The sequence below is a fragment of the Vitis vinifera genome, chromosome 14 (genome assembly GCF_030704535.1).
Source record: "Vitis vinifera cultivar Pinot Noir 40024 chromosome 14, ASM3070453v1".
Lineage (NCBI taxonomy): Eukaryota > Viridiplantae > Streptophyta > Magnoliopsida > Vitales > Vitaceae > Vitis > Vitis vinifera.
This window is the reverse complement of record NC_081818.1, coordinates 28,954,339-28,973,259: the sequence shown is the minus strand read 5'-3', so window position 1 is coordinate 28,973,259 and position 18,921 is coordinate 28,954,339. Positions and strand designations below refer to the sequence as shown.

The 18,921-nt window shown below is 35.6% G+C and overlaps 3 protein-coding genes across 4 annotated transcripts; 1 reads left to right on the top strand and 2 right to left on the bottom strand.

Annotated features, from left to right (window-relative positions):
• Positions 1-53: 53 nt before the first annotated feature.
• LOC109123906 (uncharacterized) lies at positions 54-2,686 on the bottom strand. The gene is made up of 6 exons (XM_059742744.1): positions 2,450-2,686; positions 2,282-2,353; positions 2,092-2,171; positions 1,866-1,989; positions 1,671-1,751; positions 54-80 (listed from the first exon to the last, which is right to left on the bottom strand). The coding sequence occupies exons 1-6, from the start codon at positions 2,684-2,686 to the stop codon at positions 54-56; spliced, it is 621 nt and encodes a 206-aa protein (XP_059598727.1).
• Positions 2,687-6,444: 3,758 nt separating this feature from the next.
• LOC100252624 (thioredoxin H2) lies at positions 6,445-7,340 on the top strand. The gene is made up of 3 exons (XM_002282282.4): positions 6,445-6,737; positions 6,832-6,954; positions 7,073-7,340. Exons 1-3 carry the CDS (start codon positions 6,594-6,596, stop codon positions 7,214-7,216), a joined length of 411 nt encoding a protein of 136 aa, XP_002282318.1. The 5' UTR covers positions 6,445-6,593; the 3' UTR covers positions 7,217-7,340.
• Positions 7,341-8,045: 705 nt separating this feature from the next.
• On the bottom strand, positions 8,046-17,609 carry LOC100257762 (ATPase 4, plasma membrane-type). Of its 2 annotated transcripts, none has more exons than XM_002282227.5 (22): positions 17,260-17,609; positions 17,112-17,182; positions 16,879-16,998; positions 16,504-16,602; positions 16,074-16,211; positions 15,764-15,898; positions 15,488-15,667; positions 14,961-15,167; positions 14,764-14,883; positions 14,552-14,671; positions 14,238-14,360; positions 14,048-14,152; positions 13,799-13,943; positions 12,160-12,324; positions 11,658-11,896; positions 11,209-11,241; positions 11,010-11,091; positions 10,735-10,895; positions 9,670-9,855; positions 9,392-9,574; positions 9,133-9,308; positions 8,046-8,342 (listed from the first exon to the last, which is right to left on the bottom strand). In XM_002282227.5, the coding sequence occupies exons 2-22, from the start codon at positions 17,163-17,165 to the stop codon at positions 8,246-8,248; spliced, it is 2,868 nt and encodes a 955-aa protein (XP_002282263.1). In that variant the 5' UTR covers positions 17,166-17,182; positions 17,260-17,609; the 3' UTR covers positions 8,046-8,245. The 2 variants fall into 2 exon arrangements, with proteins under 2 accessions (XP_002282263.1, XP_010661009.1); XM_010662707.3 differs by having other exon boundaries at positions 17,264-17,609.
• Between the last annotated feature and the right edge of the window lie 1,312 nt (positions 17,610-18,921).

The following is an 18,921-nucleotide window of genomic DNA, read 5'->3' as shown; positions in this document are numbered from 1 at the left end:
GGAGATAATCGTGCACCTTTCAACAATAAATATGAAAAATTCCAAAAACAAGGCTATTCCAGTAACTTCACAATCGAGACCTGCATGCATCACACTAGCGGAGAACTGTAACAGTGTAACCGCAACACAAAAAGCCAAAAGCACACAGAAAAGGTAGGAGGCAAAAACACATGAAAACAAAATCAAAAGCACATAACACCAAGGTTTAGCAAACGTAAAAGTGCTTACAAGAAAGTCATTATGTGTCGAAACCCTGAATTAAGATCAATTTTTCTGTGTTTGTGTCAATTGCTAGGAATGGTCTGATGGGCATGTCTCTATGAGCCCAGAAGGAGCTTTGTTTCACATCACTCACTGCACCGTCTTTTTTTCTTTTTTTTTTGGAAAAACGACAAGTATTTGAAAGGTGTTAAATATATGAAAGTAAAATACTTTGCCAAGAAGAAGTTTAAAAATAAAGGTTGTCAATCGAGTACATTAGCACCAACCTTACGATTGCAAATTCATTAATAAGGATTGCTGTCAAAGACATTTAATGAATATATCAAAAAAATTGACATTATTGGGTACTGTTATTGACATTGTGTTATTATTTTATGTTTTAATGTATTTGACACTCTAAGCTCATTTAAATGTTGTTTCTAATATATATTTAAATATCATGGTTTTTATGTTGGTATATCATGAATGAATTATGTGAGTTTTAACAAGATTTTCCTCTGACAAAGACATTATTGTTGGATCATTATGATATGTTTTATTACAACTCATATCAAGTTTAAAATTAAATATTGTGATACATGGAAGGGACTATATCGAGATAATGACATATGACCACTGTAATCCTTATTAGTTTTTGTTTAATAATGATTTAACATATTCTATGCATATTATGCTTTGTTCTTAAACTATGATTACATGGGTTAAGTAGGAGAATGTTAGATTTTTTTTTTAATATGGTCCATGTGGCTTATTTTATTCTTAATTATCTTCTATTTAATTTAAGAGATTTATTTTCCCTCTGTCAAACAACATACGTCAAATTAAAAAGGTCAAGAAAGAGAAACCAAGTTTTTTTTTTTTTCTAAATTTGTTATTCTCTACAAAAAAAATTCTCTTCAAGATCAATCTCATATATGTTTTCTTGATTATTTATTTTATCTGTTACAATCATAAAATTCTAAGACTTAGGAATTAGGGTTATGCATAACTGTTCTGCATAAATTAAACAAATGGTAGCAAAATACTTCCATTTTCAATGTCCAAGTCATTCTCTCTTAGCTCCACTTCCCTTCTACCAGACTGCAACCTCATAGCTTCTATGGGCAGTCTTCTTCTCCCCTCCTGATGCATAAATATTTATGAAAGCGATTAGAATTTGCTTAAAAAACCGTTATATATAAAAATATATATGCACTGAAAAAAGTGATAAGGACTCACATATCTCTGTTTTAGCTTAACTAGGAGGCTAATGGCCCATATCAGAGCATAGGAAGGGAGAAGGAACTCCATCGATCGCCCCAGAAACCCCTGTTAAAGTTAAGCTAAGCTATTATAATAAGGAAGAGATTTAAATTTCCAAATTGGGTGAGGGATAGAAGGCAGAAGCAAGCACATGCACACGAGCAATGCGATTTAATGGGAAAGGATGATAAGTTTTCAGACTTTACCTTGGTGGAAAATGAGACATATCCATCATGAACACGTCCCGAGATGGGAGCAGCATTCCCCAGTAGGATCGAAGCTGTTACCTGCCAGGCAAATTAAATTAACTAGAGATTATTCCAACATAGAAACATGAACAAGTTGTCCCAAAATGCATTTTCGTAATAAAATTTAATGTATATGATTATATAAGGACTTACAATCAGGAGTAGCGTCTGGCATAGAGAAGTCATGCGGGCAGTTATAGCAGCACAATCCGGCTCCAGTACATTAATGCCTGTGTCACCTCCCTGATCATTTAAATGATCATCGCTTTCTTCATCACTGATCATAATTCATTATGCAAATGCCGAAGAACCATTATACAGAGCTTATTAAGATCTGGGAGCTGTGGAATCATATAATAAAGATTGAATATGTACTCACCTGACATTAATGGCTGCATGATTTCGGAGACGAGTTGGTGGAGTTGGAAGTGGCGGGCAGGTGTAATTTGGTTGATACGCCTGCAGGTTAAAACCAGGAATGAACAACCTAATAATATTAAACCCAATTACTCATGTGGGTGGAAACTTGAGAAAATACTCCAAGTTCAGAATTTCAGAGGGTCGTATACCTGTTGGCATATTTCACAGACTATGCTTTTCTTCTCGTTGCACCACCTTTGGATGCATTTCCTATGGGCATACTGTAAAAGACATGGTATTTAATTGTCATTCAATCTAGAAATAACAAGTCATTCTATGGACAAGTAATTAGAACAAGAATGGAATAATATGTTTACCTTTAAGCTACCATTACAAGCACAAGGGGCCTCCATGTTTCCGGCGAGATCGTCTTCCTGACAAATGCGACATTCAGCTTTTATGCTGAATCCGTCCATTGCCCAGTTAGAGTAGAGCTCAGCTATCTGCTGGGAGGAGCCTTCTCCGGCTAGTCTTTTCTCCTCTTCTTTGTGCATCTGTTCCAATGTGGGGGGTGTGAGGAGGCGGTTAGAGTAGAGTGCCAAGTGATCAGCCATCCTTCTCTGATCTGATTTAAGTTAATCAGTATCAATGAATCCAGTAATTTAAATGAGCGTGAATTCAAGACAATACAAGATAATCCATTATATCTAATATTTTCTTCTATATATGTTCTAAGTATTTGTATTTCCATAATAGAAATTTTCATATTAACAACCATTCCATGTTTATTTATTTAGCATATTAAACTTTTGTTGGAAAACAATACTAGATTTATTAGTTTCTAACCATTTTGTGTATGTCAATTAACAAATTCTTTTCATGAATAAAAAAAAATTATAGTAAAATCACTAAAATCACCCCTTACGGCAAATATTAACATTCACTGCAGTAAGTGGCGCCTATGGAGGCGGTGAAGACCCGCGCCTATAGATAAAATCGTTGCCTCTATATCTTATTGCTACAATTAAATCTGGCTATGACAAAGTGTCTCAATCTGTGGCGTAAAACAAAAGGTATAAGGGCAGCCAAGAACCTTTTCTCCCAGTATAAGTGTCTGAATGAGGGAGGCGTATAGCTGCAGGTGTGTCAAACATTCAGCGGTGGTTATGTTTGTGGCTGCCTTCATAGACTACTTTCAATGGGGGTTTTCGTTTTGGCCGCCTCCATAGAGTACTTTCAATGGGGATTTTGGTTATGGTCGTCTCCATAGGTCTTATTTAATGGTGGTTTTGATGTGGCCGCCTCCATATATTATATTCAATGGTTGTTTTGGCTCAAGTCGCCTTCATAGTCCTTTAATTTGGTTTAGACGCCTCCATAGGTCATATTTAATGGTGGTTTTAGTTTTGGGGCCTTCATACCTTCAATGGTGGTCTTGGTTTTGGTGGCCTCCATAGGCCCCTCCATATATATACATTCAATAGCGGGTATGATTTTGGCCACCTTCATAGATCACTATTTTTTTTTTTTTAAAGCTCATCCACTCCACGTAAATCAATTAAAAAGCCCATATAACTCCTCCAGTGTAAATAATTCAGTGAATCTGAAGAAACTCCAAAAGATAAAAAGAGCGTAAGCCGGAAAATTCAAGCCATGGATAGAAGAAACAGTCATTTTTACAAACTGAACCCAATTCACTGACACTCTTTGTGAATATGTAGTGAATTCAGTTATCATAGGATGAAGAAGAGTTTTCTGTTTTTGCAGAAGAAGAAGTTGGAGCAGAGGTTTAAGTTCCCCTCTTCACAACCAGTTGCCTCTCTCTTTTTTCCTCACTGAGTTCATCTCATGCACAGCAGCAAGCAGATCCCGCAAAAATTCTGCTTCTAAGCTTGAACTCAACAAGATGCCTAGGAATTTAAGAAAAATTTCAGGTGTCAACAAGTTCTTGATCAGATGCTTGGGTAATGCACATGTGTCAATTTCTTTTAGAATGAAATGTGAGTATATGAAAGGATTTATGCCAAAGTTCCAAAGCAATTGAGACATGGCAGATTGGTCCAATGGATGCATTCCTAGTATTCCACTGGATTGTCTGAAGGATTTGTAAATTCAGATATCACTAAAGAAAGCTTAGTGGTGAAAGAAAATTCATGCTAAGATTTAAGACTCCATTGAATTGTGTATCCGGCCTTACATTTCTCAATGTTTTTTGGGCTCATATCTCATACTGGCAGTGATATTTTAAACCCAAACATTTAACTATTTTCCCCAAAATAAAAAGAATTATTGGTTGAAAATAAAAAGATGGAAGATCACTCCACCCTAGAAGTAAAAGAAAGAATCTGTATCCATGAGATATAGCAAAATCTCTTCATCACCATTACAGTAATGTCCTAGGATTCAAATTCTATTCTGGAACCACTACAAATGATAGAAAATATAGCAAGTTTCTCAAAATCAAATTCCTAATGACTCTTGAAGGAAATAAATTGGCATGCCATATTTGGTGTGAGTGATTAAGGGTTTAGTAAAAATAATTGTACTGAAACCATAGAACAAAATAATGTACCTGTCACAACATTATTAATTAATTAATTACTAAGAAACCCACAGGATAGTGCAGATGCTCATTTGGTAGCAAAAAAACAAACAGAAGGAGCTAGGCAAAGTTACCCAATAGATGCCAAAAAATTAGCAATTGCCATTGCCAGGCTACCAGAGAGAACTTGTTTCTGGTACTGAATTGGTCAAGTCAAATCATGTTTGACACAGATTGCCTTATTTTGGTTTGGCAGTCAGCATTTTACTAGAGATGGTATTTATTATGTATGTTTTTTTTTTTTACTTGGAAGAAGAGCATTCTCATAGTCATCAAAGAATCAACAAATTATAACATTATCAACTACAAAAGTTGAGTACATGAAAGTTACTTCCTATGCATGTCAAACAATTTGACTTTGTACAATGCTTAGTAAATTAAAGTGTGAACAAAAGGACCTACAAAAATTTTGTGTGATAATAAGTCTACTATTGCATTGACAAAGAATCTAATGTTTTATAGTAGAAGTAAACATATAAGTATCAAATTTCATTATATTAGGGAACTCATGAAAAATGAAGAAATCGAACTTGAGTTTTGTAGATTAGAAGATTAAAATGCAGATATTTTTACAAAGCCACTAAAGACGGATCGTGTTTGAGAAATTAAAGATGATGCTTGGTGTGATTAACTTTATAGCTTGGCTTAAGGGAGATTGTTAAAATTATAATCCGACTTAAAGTCAAATTAGAAGAATTTTAGGAATTTGAGAATTAAACATAAGAAATTGTTATTTATTTAGGTTTCTTATGTTAATTAAGACTTTTGGTTTAATAGGAATTAAAGTCATAGTGCAAGGATGATTAGTTTATTATAAATAAATTTGTTATTATATTAAATAATAGAATGCAATAAAGTATTATTTTAGCAAAAATATTATTAATATCCGATTGTGTGGTTCTAATAACAATATGTAGAAGGGAAGTGGAGTTGGGAAAAAATTACTTGGAAATTGAAAATGGGATTTTACACTAGTTCTAAGAGTCATTCTCAAATTGACAAGGGTAGAAAATATGTTCATCAATTAGAAAGTTGTTTTCTGTTTTTTGTTATTAAAAACAATAAAAATATTATTTATAAAAAATATATTTTAATTGTTTTTACTTGTTTTTTTTAATGTTGTTTTAAAAATTAATTATACAAACATATTTCGTAGTAACTAAGAAAAATTCCATCAACTCTATAAAATCTAAGTTTTTTCTTCTTGTGAACCTTACTCGAAACTACTGACATATCTGGTATCTATACATTAAGAGGCGGTAGTAACTTTAAGACAACGTGTCTACACATGTCTCTCCAAACTAGGCCAACTTTTTTTTATTTCATTTTAGTTTATTTATTTCAATGTTCATTATTGTTTAATTTATGTATTTAAATTTCTAAGTTTATGGAATAATTTCCTAACAATCTAAAGCAATTATCAAAAAGGAAAAAAAATGGGTTGATTGTGAATTATTTAAAGGTAGATAGAAAGATGGTATTAAATTTAGTTTGATTCTTTATGCTCATAATTAGAATGAATTGATAAGAGTTTAGTTGGTTAAAATGTGAACAATCTTTCATCATCTAATTTTGCCTAGTCGGAGGTTTTCTACTAAATTAAAAAACACAAATATCTGTATTATTTTATTATAAAGTTTAGGAAAACTTGACGGCCCAAAGCCCACTTTCCGAAGTAGTTTTTTTTTTTTTTTTTTTTTTTTAATATCTAATTATTATTTATTATTTAAATTAAAAAAGAAAATATAACAGGAGCAACTTGTAGTAGAAGGGAAACCGCGTGGCTCCTTCACAAAGGTGGGTCCTACGTTAGCAACACTCATGAAAATAATCGGAAATCACTTTATAAAAAAATAAAAATAAATAAATCCGCAGTATTTTAACGCGAAGAAGAGAGAGAAGAAGGGGCAAGGGAGAAAATGGGATCTGTTGTGTCGGGTTTGTTGGGAGGAGGAGCTGCAGACGCATCAGATTCGACTTTGGAGGGATCTGGAGTCAATGTATTTCACTCATCTGAGAGATGGTTGCTCCACTTCAATGCTTCTAAAGAATCCAACCAATTGGTAACCCTAACCCTAATTTCAGTCTCTCTCTTTTTTTAAATCTTCTTTATAATTTGGGGGTTTGACGTTTAATGTGTGATTTGATTGGGTGAAGATGGTGATTGACTTCGCTGCGACCTGGTGTGGGCCTTGCAAATTCATGGAGCCTGCAGTGAAGTCCATGGCTTCCAAGTACACTGACGTCGACTTCGTCAAGATCGATGTTGATGAGTTGCCTGTATGTCTAAGCAAACTCCACATCTCTATCTGTGTATTTCTTGATGATGATGATGATGATGATGATTATGATGATGTGTTTGGATTCTGAATTTTGATTCATTTCTTTGCTATAATAGGATGTGGCGCAGGAGTTTACTGTGCAGGCCATGCCGACGTTTGTGTTGTTGAAAAAAGGGAAGGAATTGGAAAGGGTGATCGGGGCCAAGAAGGATGAGCTGGAGAAGAAGATTCAGAAACACAGGGCAGTTTCCAATGCTTAAATTTTTTTTTTATTTGGAATAAGCTGTGAATTATGTCACCAAAAGCTCTACGCTCTAGCCCTGTCTTTATACCTCCTGAATTGGCATAGATGAATGTTTTATGAATGTGATTGCTTCTTTTGCATTTCTTCGTGGGTTTGCTTTGATCAAATGATTCGATGGTTATATACCTTTTAATTTTATGGTATTATTTTGTTGGGATGGCCCTGAATACAGTTCTAATGGAGATTATTTTCAGAACCCACAAAAGAAAGAAGGAAAATTCTGCATTTGTTAACGAGAGATTTAACTTTTCTGAAACTGGGGAATGCATGGAATGCATATATGACTAGTAGTTCTTGATAAAAGCCAGTAAGTAAATTTTTTTAATTCAATTCCTTAGCCTTCTTAGTTCAGGTAAATACAACACTAGGCATCCGCCTTGGGATTTAGTCCATCTTTGGCCTGTAGAACCCGAACCCTATAGTGGTCCGACTCCCCTCATTATATTTCCTGTATGCGTTAGTTTGCCTCTTTTGGAGCTTCAGCATGCATTCTCATTCTTTACTTATCAAGACGGAAAATAAAAGTGAGACTCCAACTCCATTCTTTTGGCTTTTAGGCTAAGCCAAGAGACTGATTCCAAAGGCTCTTACAATTTACAATCAATGTGTAGTGCATATCTACTGGTGTCTGATCCATTCAAGTCATGAATTTCAAGCCCTGAACCTGAACTGTCCTCAAGCTCCATAGGAATTACATGCAGACGGTATTACGTCCTCCATGATACTAGGAACACCAGAAGAACGCCGGGGGGGGGGGGGGGGGGGGGGGGGGGAAGAGGAGGAAATAAGGCCACCAATTTTATATTAAAAAAAGAGGGAAAAGAAAGGTGCTGATAATGAAAGCATGGCACATCTAAATGGAAGTACTTGTCTTAAAAGTGACGGAGGACAAACTAATAGAGATGGGTCACAGTACATTAGGATGATAAGTTACAGATTTTTACACAAGCCCTAGCAAAATTATAGGCACCGCTGATCTCCTTCATCAAACTGTATATGCTTGCTGAATTGTGTTTATATCAAGGCCCTTCAGCCTCACCACGGATTCGACATGGCCCTTGAGTGTATGCAGTTCTCTCAGCCTGCAAGAAACAAAGTTAAAATGGAAACATGTCAGACAATGCATCCTCCTGTGAAAACATTTCAGTCTCCAATCCTGCACGCAACCATCATCTTGAAAAGTATACCATCTTAAAAGCTCCTACAAGCTCAATTCCTAGTTAGAAGTTTGCAGACTTGTGCATTAGCACAGTAGTATCATGGTAAAATTAACCGTGTTCAAAATTTCCTGGCCATGAGCTAACTCTCCCTTTTCCCCTAGTCCAGAAGAATTTTAAATTATCAAAACAGTATTGAAGCAATCAATCATTCACTTGTTGATTCAACCTGCAAAATGATTTACAGCTTCTCTGTGTCTTATGATTCATGGTATGTGAGATCACTGAGATGGACTGAGATCTTCATGAAATATCTTTGGGTGTCTATTCACAGCCCTCACAGGGTTATTTTCAAGCAGTGACAATATATATGATATGCAATTTAATTTGCATAAGATTAGTGGTAATCCAATATGGAGGCGCTCTATTCCTCCCACGAAGTAGGCGGATGTGATGATTTACTTCACAGGTAAGGTCTCCAGTTTGAGTAAAATACAAATACCAACCTTGGATCCTCAGACCTAGAAAACTGAAGCAGAGGTTTCTTCTAAAGAATCCCATACAATCAATTTAAGTAATCTTTAATTTAGTTTTATATAAGTGAAACCAAACAAAAACGAGAACAAAGTCTTGCTATAGGTTTAGTATGGTTCACAAGAACAATTGTTTTTAGTGCCAAAGTAAAATAAGTTCTATGTTAAAATAAATGTGTTACCTTGCAATCTCAGCTCGCCGTTTTGCCTCTTCAGCCATCTGATTAAGCTCTGTGATATTGTGGTCAGTGAACATCTTGGTCTCAGGTGGGTGCAGCCCATGGAGGGTCCTCTGTGCAAGTGCCCATTTAAGCTCACGTGCTTCCTTTCCAAAATCCTTTTTCCTTGTGAATGCAATCTGCAAAAGAGAGTTCCATTACAAACGGTCAGCTATCAGTTCCACCGGCTAGATTGATTCTTTTCAACCATGTCCATTCATACCCTTTGCTCGATAACAAGATCCCAAGCTTTCCCACTCAGGGCATAGCGGATAATAAACTTTATAAAATCTAGTGGGATGTAGCAGACAAGGTTGTAAAGCCAAATCACACCGGCCCAACCCCATCCTATTCCTTCAATAGCAGCAAAGCTCCAATTTGCATAGACAGCAATCAGCGTAGCAATCTGCTTGCAAAAAATAAGAAAGAAGACCAAAGGATGTTTACTTGTGTAATCAAAGGCACTTGTGCAGAGTTGCATGATAAAATCAGGTCACTCACCAGCTGTGCAATAACAAAAGCCACTACAAGTAGAAGGCCAGGACGCTCAACGAAAGACCAACTCCTGGCTCGTGTCACAAATATAAGGGCCTGACTAATGATACTCACTTGTAGATACACAGCTGAGGCAAGTTTTCTTATGTCATCCCTATCTTTTATCTGAAGGCTTGAAACATTAAACACACGCTGGAAATTTATGTAGTGTTAGTTCCAGAAAAGAATACAAGGTCAGTAGTATTGTCATTGTCAGGAAACTAGCACACCATTCATAGAGCAGACAAATTCAACATCTAGCCTGGACAAGGGAAAATGTATTCAAATGGATAAAAGTAGAGAAAAATAGTCATTCAAACATATGATGTTGCTAACTTTATAGGAAAATATCATACCACACCGTAGGGCCTGTCCACTATATATGATGCAATAGTTTGAAAGCATATACAACTTACCTAGTCTACTTATATTTCCCTTCTTGATGAAACCATAACCAATTTAATTTATTGAAAAGGATGGACATGTTTTATGGTTGAAATGTGAAATGGGATACATGGAAATTAGAAAATATAAAACTGTGGAACCAGGCTTGTGAATCCAGAGACTCAGAACATGCAACAATATAGGCACAGGCTGACTAAATTTAGGAAGGACAAAGATAACATGGAAAGGGACAACTACTTTGTAAAGAGGACCAAACTATAGCTTCAAACAACCAATTGCTTTCTCTGGTACGTATAGAAGGATTTAAAAGGTGAGGGGGATAATGATAAGGGGAATAAAGGCAAGAAAAGAGTTGAATTCTTGGAATTTAGATGGGGGATATCATGATAGGTAGAGTGGAACAGTGAAACAAGATCTTTTCAGACAGTCCAACAATGGTGGATTGCAATTGGATAATTTAGATTATGATAACGACTACAACAAATTTTAGCTTGACAAAATCAAATTATGCACCATTCAAATACCCAGAAACCGGCAAAACCAAGCTGATGACTAAACAATCAGATAGCTATGCTATGCCATTCGAAAGGTTTGGTGATTTTCCACTACAAAGATAAATTTTCTTACAGGAAAGAAGTCAGTCTCGTATGCTGCCCAAAAGAAAATGACTGTCATCATTGCCAAGTAACTACCAAGAACAACTCCAGTTGCAAAAATCTCAGCCAGCTTCCAGCTGTCTGGCAGAGGAGATGGTCTCACCCTATCCTTTGATATTGTCATAATAGTACCTGGATGTCAAAGAGCTAGTAACTAGAAGCAAAAAATGAAAGCGCGGAATAAGATGAAATCTAAGTTTAGCAAAGTGCATGTATTAATCTTTTTGGTAAAAGAAAAATACAAACCATCATTAAGAATAGCAATGATCAGCACCATGAAGGGTGGAAAATCAAACCGCCATATGAGGGCCAGCAACATAAAACCAAGCTGTCACATTACACATAAGTGCTTAGATGGTAAAAAAACACATGCTAAGGTGATGAGCCCAGCACTTAAGGGGCTGGCTACCATACAAAATTTTGCCTAAAATTCCCACCAACTTACCACTATACGAATCGTAATGGAAACTGCATAAATCTGCAACAGGAAAATCGAAAATAACATTAAGCATTTAATGTGAAGAAAACCAATTAAGATGAACTTCAAAACTAGTCGCAATCTCTTTGAGGGCAAGGTATTGTTTGGTGATAGATGGAATGTGCAGGACTTGATGACAATAAAATGTCTTTTGATGTTTCTTTGCAATCCTTCCCCACCTTTTCTCCAAATCTACCAACACACAAATAAGCCTTCAATCCTATAGAATTGGGCACTTTCTCCTACATCAGGCATTAGAAGCATTGAAGCAATGCCCAGTTGGAAGATATTCAAGTGAAAATTTTCTGGATTTTCTGTGTGCTGTGGGGTGGAAGGGAATGCCTAACACAAATATCACCTGCCCTCTTGTGAAATTATCAAATGTTGAACCACATTTTCATGGAATGTAGCCTGACCGTGTAATTTTTCATCCTCTGGAAAATTGCACGACTAGTTAGTACAGCACTAATGATAACGCTAAGGCCAGGTTCTGTCAGGACAATGTCAGAAGCACTTCGTGCTGCATCAGTTGCATCAGCAACAGCTATGCCAATGTCAGCCTTTTTAAGTGCAGGAGCATCATTAACTCCATCGCCGGTCATCCCACACACATGTTTCCTAGCTTGCAAACGCTTTACAATCTCATACTTGTGCTCTGTACCAGCAGAGGAACTAAGGTCAATCAAATACAAACAGCTGAAGCACATTCAACAATAACAATTCTTACATCAGAAAGAATAGTAACCACTAGCCTTGAGGCAGTGGTAATGAAAATACTTCATCCATAGAGGAGTTCAAGGGGTCAAATGTTCTGCCCTGAGAAGCTTAAAGTGGTTGTTGTGGGATCCTAGCCTAGGTTACAAAGAGTAGAACTAAATACAACCCCCCAAAAAAGGAAGTCAAAATAAGAAATAGTACCAGGGAAAACACCAGCAAAACCATCAGCCTTTTCGATCAGCTCATCAACTGGTAACGCAGCAATGGACTCGTCCTTGTTCTGTCCTAGCAAAGCAGATGAAGGATACATATTGGTTCCCATTCCCAGACGGCGGCCTGTTTCCTTTGCTATGGCCAATTGATCACCTAATGGAAGTTGGCAAGGGACATTAGGCAAATAGAATATCAAACAAATAAACGAAATAACAGTCAATAAAAACAACGAAAAGTGAGAATAAAAAACTTTGTTAACATTATTCTAGATTTGGAGGATCCTGAAGGAATTTGTAGATGCCATATGAGAATAGAAACAGATGTACAAGAAGATCATCATGAGTCAATGTAATGACCATACATTGATGGAGCACTTGAGTTCAATAAGATCTGATATTTAATATAAAATAAAGGAAACAGCCATGGCAGCCAGTTTCTGAACCAACACAATCCAAACCAGATTAATACTTCAACTACGATCCACATACCCATTTTTTGGGGAAAAAAAGAAAGAAAGAAAGAAAGAAAGAAAAACCCAGTTCATTTCAGAACTGGTGGTAAATTCTATTATGAACTAGACAATAATAAAATAGCAGGCAAAAGGGAATGTGACTCACAGGCATGATCAATTGACAATAGGTAGATGCAATGATATAAGGAAAAACAGGTGTTTTAGAACTATTTAGAAAATAAAAGGGTCCATTGGAAAACTGCTCTTGAAAACAGTTTTTTTACTTTGAAAACAGTGTTTTTACTTTGAAAACACGTTTAGCCAATTTTTTTTAAAACAATTTTTAAAAAATTTGTTTTTAAAAGCAGGTTGTTTTTAACGATTGTTTTTTGATAATTGCTTTCGAAAACATTGCCAAACAAATCTAAAATTGTTTAAATATTTTTTGTCTTCAAGTTATGGAATAAAAAGTTAGTATAGAGGACATTATAAAATGCCAACACCTAGTAGTTTGATAGGGGAACAGGAAACATAGAGGTGGCATCTTTGGGATTTGGGAAAACTTTTGCACATTCCTCTGCCCTACTCCTTTCTTTTATTTGTGTTTCTTCTTCCTAATTGCACACCATTTTCTAGCCTCGGCTTAAAAATGTATTTCATGCGTTCTCCAACACCACATAAATTAAGAGTCTATTTGGCAGTGCTTTTAGAAAACATTGCTAGCATAAAAAACATTTCTAAAGAAAAATAAAGTGTTTAGCAAAATTTAAAAAACACCTCAAAAAGTTAAAACATCACTTGTAGTGCTTCTTAAAGAAACACTTGAGAAGTGATTCTTTCAAAAACACTTTTTCAAAAAGCACTTCAATAAAAAAGACTTCAAGTAGAAATACTCTCAAACTTCAAGTAGAAATACTCTCAAACACACTCTAAGTTATCCCAAGTTGCATTCCATCTGGAAGCGATTTCATACAACCAAATACATCCAAAAGATAAGGTACTATTTCATCTATAGTGGCATGCATCAAAAGGATGTTGTAGTACGAAATCTAATGGATAAAGTTAAGTTTCCTTTCACATTTCTTCTAGCAGAGGCAATTCCATTTGTGTATAAGTATTGATTGTGAGTCTCCAACTGCAAAATAATAACAGATGATATTTTAGAGACATGCAAACCTGTGATCATTTTCACATTAACCCCAAGATTCAAAGCCCTCCTTATTGTATCTGCACTGTCATGTCTAGGTGGGTCGAAGAGAGGCATGAGGCCAACAAATTGCCATAAACCTCCCAAGCTCTCTTTCCTTCCATCAGGAACTTCCTATACAACAATATCGAACACAGCCCAGAAATAAAAATGTTAAGTAAAGCACACACTGATTTGAGCAGATTATAGAACCAGCAAAGAATAACAAGATATGGTACCTGGTATGCCACTGCAAGAGATCGCAACCCCCTATCTGCAAACTTATCGATCACAGCATGAACTCTGCGTTCTATTTCTGACTTGTTGTGCGCGAGATTCAGAATCTGATGATCGTATCAGATGCAAAATCATGAAAAAAGGACATAGCACTCTAGAGACACCAAGACAAATGGTGAATGAAAATTGTACCTGCTCTGGTGCACCTTTGCTGACCCGATGCATTTTTCCTTGGCCATCAATATATGTAAGAGCTGTTCGCTTATCAGTTGGGTTAAATGGAAGGAAGTGAACCTCTTGAATACCAGCCCGTGCCTTTTTGAGTGGGCCAGAATAGAAACAAGGAAACCATAATGAATATAAGAATCAACATCAGAATGTAATACACAAGCAAAATTTTCTTATTATTCTGAGTGCCCTATCTCAAGCATTAGATATCAATAAACAAATACTCCTCTGCTCTCCCGGCATAATAATGAGAGAATTCTTTTAATCAATTCATATACCTCCCTAGGATCAGCCAACATCCCCACTATAGCAGTGTCTATTGCATCTTGGTTTTCCAATCGTGAAGCTCGAGCTGCCATCAAAATAACAGTATCTGGGTCTACTCCTTTACCAAAAACCTATGTGGATACATCCAGGACAAAGGTTGGCACAGGCATTGCAGTTGGGAAGTTAGAAACGCAATGATGAACCACGGTAACATGCAACTAACCTCGATAAGGTTCCTGTCAACTGTTAGCTTGTTCAATGTCAAAGTTCCAGTTTTGTCACTGCAAAGTACATCCATGCCTGCCATTTCTTCTATTGCTGTCATTCTTTTTGTGATAGCACCCTGAAATGATTTACAAAAGATTAGGATGCCTTAGAACACATTAGATAGAATAATAGCATCAGAGCACTCATACCAACCTGCTGAGACAAGCGATGGGACCCAATTGCCATCGTCACAGATAAAACTGTGGGCATTGCAATGGGAATTCCTCCAATAAGAAGCACCAGGAGATTGTCAATTCCTGGACGATACTTCCGGTGTTGAATGGGGAACATGACAATGATCTCTATTACCATACCCACAGCAATAGAACATATACAAAAATTCCCAATAGCAGTCAAGACCTGTTAATCAATGAGAAATAACATGGAAAGGGTCAATCCATTTTTGAGAAAGATGTATGAGTCAGAAACATTGATCAGGACATCAAAAAGACAAGTGGACTTGTAGAAGCAAGAAACAAAAATGGCAATGATAAAGCACACATTGTAAATTCCTTTCTCTATCGTCTCAATTTCCCCTAAGATGGCTACTTCATCATTCTTGCATTAGCCAAAAATTTTAGAGTGCATTTCCATTTACCTTTTCTTGTAATTCCCATTATCCCTTTTTCCTTCTCCACCAAAGTTTTTAAGTGAAGGATTTTCCTTTCATAACCCCTCACCTTTTGGAAATGCCCAACTTGATTTGTGGTGTCAACGAGGTGAGCAGCCTTGCCAAAGAAGGTATGGACGCCTGTGGCAATTACCACTGCTTCAATCTCTCCTTGTTTACATGTAGAACCTGAATAAACACCATCACCAGGACCTTTGGTCACTGGAAGGGACTCGCCTGTAAGTGCAGACTGCAAAAGGCGAAAAGGAATCTTACCAAGACAGCTCAAATTAAACCTATTAATTTAATTTCAGCCAAAAAAAAAAAAAATGATGGCTGCAAAGACCTGGTCAATTTTCAATGGATCGCCATCAAGAAGACGAGCATCTGCAGGAAGAATATCTCCAAGTTTAATACTGATTATATCACCGGGAACAAGAATGGCTGCATCCTCTTCACTCCATTTTCCATCTCGAAGGACCTGCCATGATTTCATTTCAGATGATATCAAAATTCAAGACTGACAGCATAAAGTTAAATTCATATCAATTTATATCATAATCCTATGGTGGATTGCAGAAGATGTATACAACTCATAGCAACAATTATGTCAAAAGGTCAAATCCCACTACAATTCATAGACCTTGATCAAATACCTTAGCTTTGGGTGCAAGACGAGCCATGAGAGCAGCAGCAGCATTACCGGCATTGTTCTCTTCTATAAAACTTATTGTTGAATTGATGAAAAGCAGAGTAATAATTCCAACAAAATCTTGCCAATCAGGAGGTTTTCCCTGGAAAAACCAAATGCAGTACGAGTGAACGACACCAAAATCCTCCAGGAAAATTAGAGATGTTGATACAAACAATATTACTACTTGGTTTGGATGCAGAGAAAATGCAATTTGGTAACAAACCAAACGAATCTGCTGCCCCACTGAACCTTAAATAATCATTTATTTAGTTTTGTTATTATCTGAAAAGCAGAATAAATTAGAGCATTCAAGTCCTATTTTCTTTTCTTGTCCAATCGGATTTCTCAGCAACCAAACAGAGGAAAAAAAATGAATAAAATGCAGCACTAACTCCTCCATTGGCCAGCGCAATGGCCATGATAGCTGCAGCTTCCATGACCCATGAAAGAGGGTTCCACATAAACCCCAAAAACTTCAACACCTTGCTCTCCTGCAAAACCCAAAATCCAAAAACCCCAAAACATCTCAGAGTCGCAGTCAGAACCAAACAAAAATCTCAAAAAGGTACTGTTCATTTCAACTGAAAGTAATTTCTGGAAGAGCATCGCGAGGAAAAACAATTACTTTCCAGGATCCGTACAATAAACTTTTTCTCAGAACTCTTAAAGAAATTCATCTTGGCCTTTTCTAGAGAAAAAAAAATCCCGGAAAACAATTTCCGTTAAACCAAACAGAGAGACAAAACAAATCACGAGAGAGCAAGCACCTCCTTCTCCTCAAGCTTGTTGTGACCAAAAATGGCCAACCTCTCATTAGCAGCCTCCGTGCTGAGCCCATTGGCGTTACACCTCAAGTTCTGAAAAACCTCCTCTATGGGTATGTTCTCCTACACCAACCACCACCAAAAAAAAATCCAAATTCAACACAGACCCAGAAGCCAAAACACAAAAACAACAACCCCAACAACAGAAGCACAAAAGAAAAAGATCTGGGTTCAACCAAGTCCACCGCCTCCTTCAACACGGCCTCCAACACCTCTGGCTTGTCAGCCATCTCCGTTGCTCTGGGCTCTGAAAAAAGAGGAAAAAAAAACCAAGTACAGATTACAGCAGCTCAGCAACAAAAGCAAACAACCCAAAGGACGTACCAACCAATTCAGACTGGAAAGCCCTTCACAGTTTCTTCTACTTTATCTCTCCACCAGGTTTCTATGGTTTTCTCTTTCTGGGCAACAAACCAGCACACGAACGGCGTTTTCCTAGGGCACAGAAGGGTGTCAGAGTCCGAACTAGCAGTCAGAGAAGATCATGTACTTGGCGGGTACACTCTGTTTTTTTTTTCATATTGAAATCATCCTTGCTTTTGTATTTATTCTTCTTTTATTTTTAATATTTTATCATCATTCGTCTTTTTCTCTTTCCAGAAAGGAAATTGCCTCAGCTGATTTACTCTTTGGGCCACTACCTTCTGGAATCTCGACATCTTCATGACTCGCTATTTTCTCTGCAAGTTAATTAATTCTTCCTTATTTTGTTAAAAACAATCTAATTTTTTTTTCCTAAAAAAAAGGGTAGGGGTTTGGTGGCACATTAATTTATCTGAGATCAAATATAATAATCTCATGTATCAAGACGCTTACTTCAAAATTTTCTACCATAACAAAAATTCCCATATTAAATTTTCAATATTAATAATTAAAAATTCAATTTATTAAAATCATTTTTCAAGTTTTAATATAGTCATTAATTTTGGATTTATAATGCATGATTTTTACTTGAGATCTTTTTTTATTCTACCATATTCTTTTTTTAGTTGAATCATAATTTCAAAACATGGTCCAATTTTGGATTTTTTTTTTCATTGCCTTGTGACAATGCTTTTTGAGACTAGATTTTTATTTTCTAAAACAAAAAGTATAAGAAAACACATTTTATAATTTTTAAAAAAAATAAAAAACATGGTGTCTTTAATAACTAGTTATTTTTATTGTTTTTATTTATATTTTTAGTATTATTTTTAAAAATTAATTATACAAATATATAGAATGATTAAAAATAAAGTATGAGATATAAATTTAAAAAAATATATATAAAAAAAAACATATTAAAAATATTTCAATTCTCAAACAGTGTTTTATTTTATAAAATATTATAAAATAATTTTTAAAAATCTCCTCCAAAACTGTTTTTTAAAACTATTTTTGAAAATAATTATCAAACAAAGCTTAATTACATTCTTTATATTTTAATTTACATATTATTACCTAAAATTTTGCATCTTTAATGATATTTTTTATATCTTACATTTTACCTTTCATATGTCCAAATAAGCTTTTACAAGAAATTACCCATGACTGAACCTTCTTTATAAAACAAGTATTCATTGAAGTATGAGATAAGTAATACTAAATGCGACATCAAAACACGTGTCAACAACCCACGTAAGAAAAACTAGACACATCCAACAAATCCTACTAAGATAAATTTTTTTTTTTTGTATTAAAATTTTTATATTATTTTATAAAAAAAATACACAAATATCACTTAGAAATAAATCAAGTAGATGATGTATCTCTATCATAAAAGGTATCCAATGTAGAATTGAAAAACTATCCACCAAAATAAATTAAAAATAAATAAATATTCTATTGTATTTTCTTCAAGCTTTGGACTATGAATTTCCATGGAAATCCGGGAGGAGTGTGTCATTTTCTTCTCTAAGTCGTCCTTCCCCTCTTCTTTTTCTGACCTCTCCTTTGATTTTTCTGAGCTGAATGAAGGTGGGCAGGGCTCAGAAGAATGTAAAACGG

What these genes read in the sequence shown, in the direction of transcription:
- LOC109123906 (XM_059742744.1), bottom strand. Translation starts at nt 2,686, where the DNA reads ATGGCTGATCACTTGGCACTCTACTCTAACCGCCTCCTCACACCCCCC. An exon ending in GCCAGACGCTACTCCTGATT is followed by an intron (nt 1,752 to 1,865) that starts GTAAGTCCTTAT and finishes TTTGCCTGGCAG; the next exon opens with GTAACAGCTTCGATCCTACT. An exon ending in ATGTCTCATTTTCCACCAAG is followed by an intron (nt 81 to 1,670) that starts GTAAAGTCTGAA and finishes TGATGCATGCAG; the next exon opens with GTCTCGATTGTGAAGTTACT.
- LOC100252624 (XM_002282282.4), top strand. Translation starts at nt 6,594, where the DNA reads ATGGGATCTGTTGTGTCGGGTTTGTTGGGAGGAGGAGCTGCAGACGCA. An exon ending in CTAAAGAATCCAACCAATTG is followed by an intron (nt 6,738 to 6,831) that starts GTAACCCTAACC and finishes GATTGGGTGAAG; the next exon opens with ATGGTGATTGACTTCGCTGC. An exon ending in TCGATGTTGATGAGTTGCCT is followed by an intron (nt 6,955 to 7,072) that starts GTATGTCTAAGC and finishes TTGCTATAATAG; the next exon opens with GATGTGGCGCAGGAGTTTAC.
- LOC100257762 (XM_002282227.5), bottom strand. Translation starts at nt 17,165, where the DNA reads ATGGCTGACAAGCCAGAGGTGTTGGAGGCCGTGTTGAAGGAGGCGGTG. An exon ending in GCAAAGGTGCACCAGAGCAG is followed by an intron (nt 14,153 to 14,237) that starts GTACAATTTTCA and finishes TACGATCATCAG; the next exon opens with ATTCTGAATCTCGCGCACAA. An exon ending in ACGAGACTGACTTCTTTCCT is followed by an intron (nt 9,856 to 10,734) that starts GTAAGAAAATTT and finishes ATAAATTTCCAG; the next exon opens with CGTGTGTTTAATGTTTCAAG.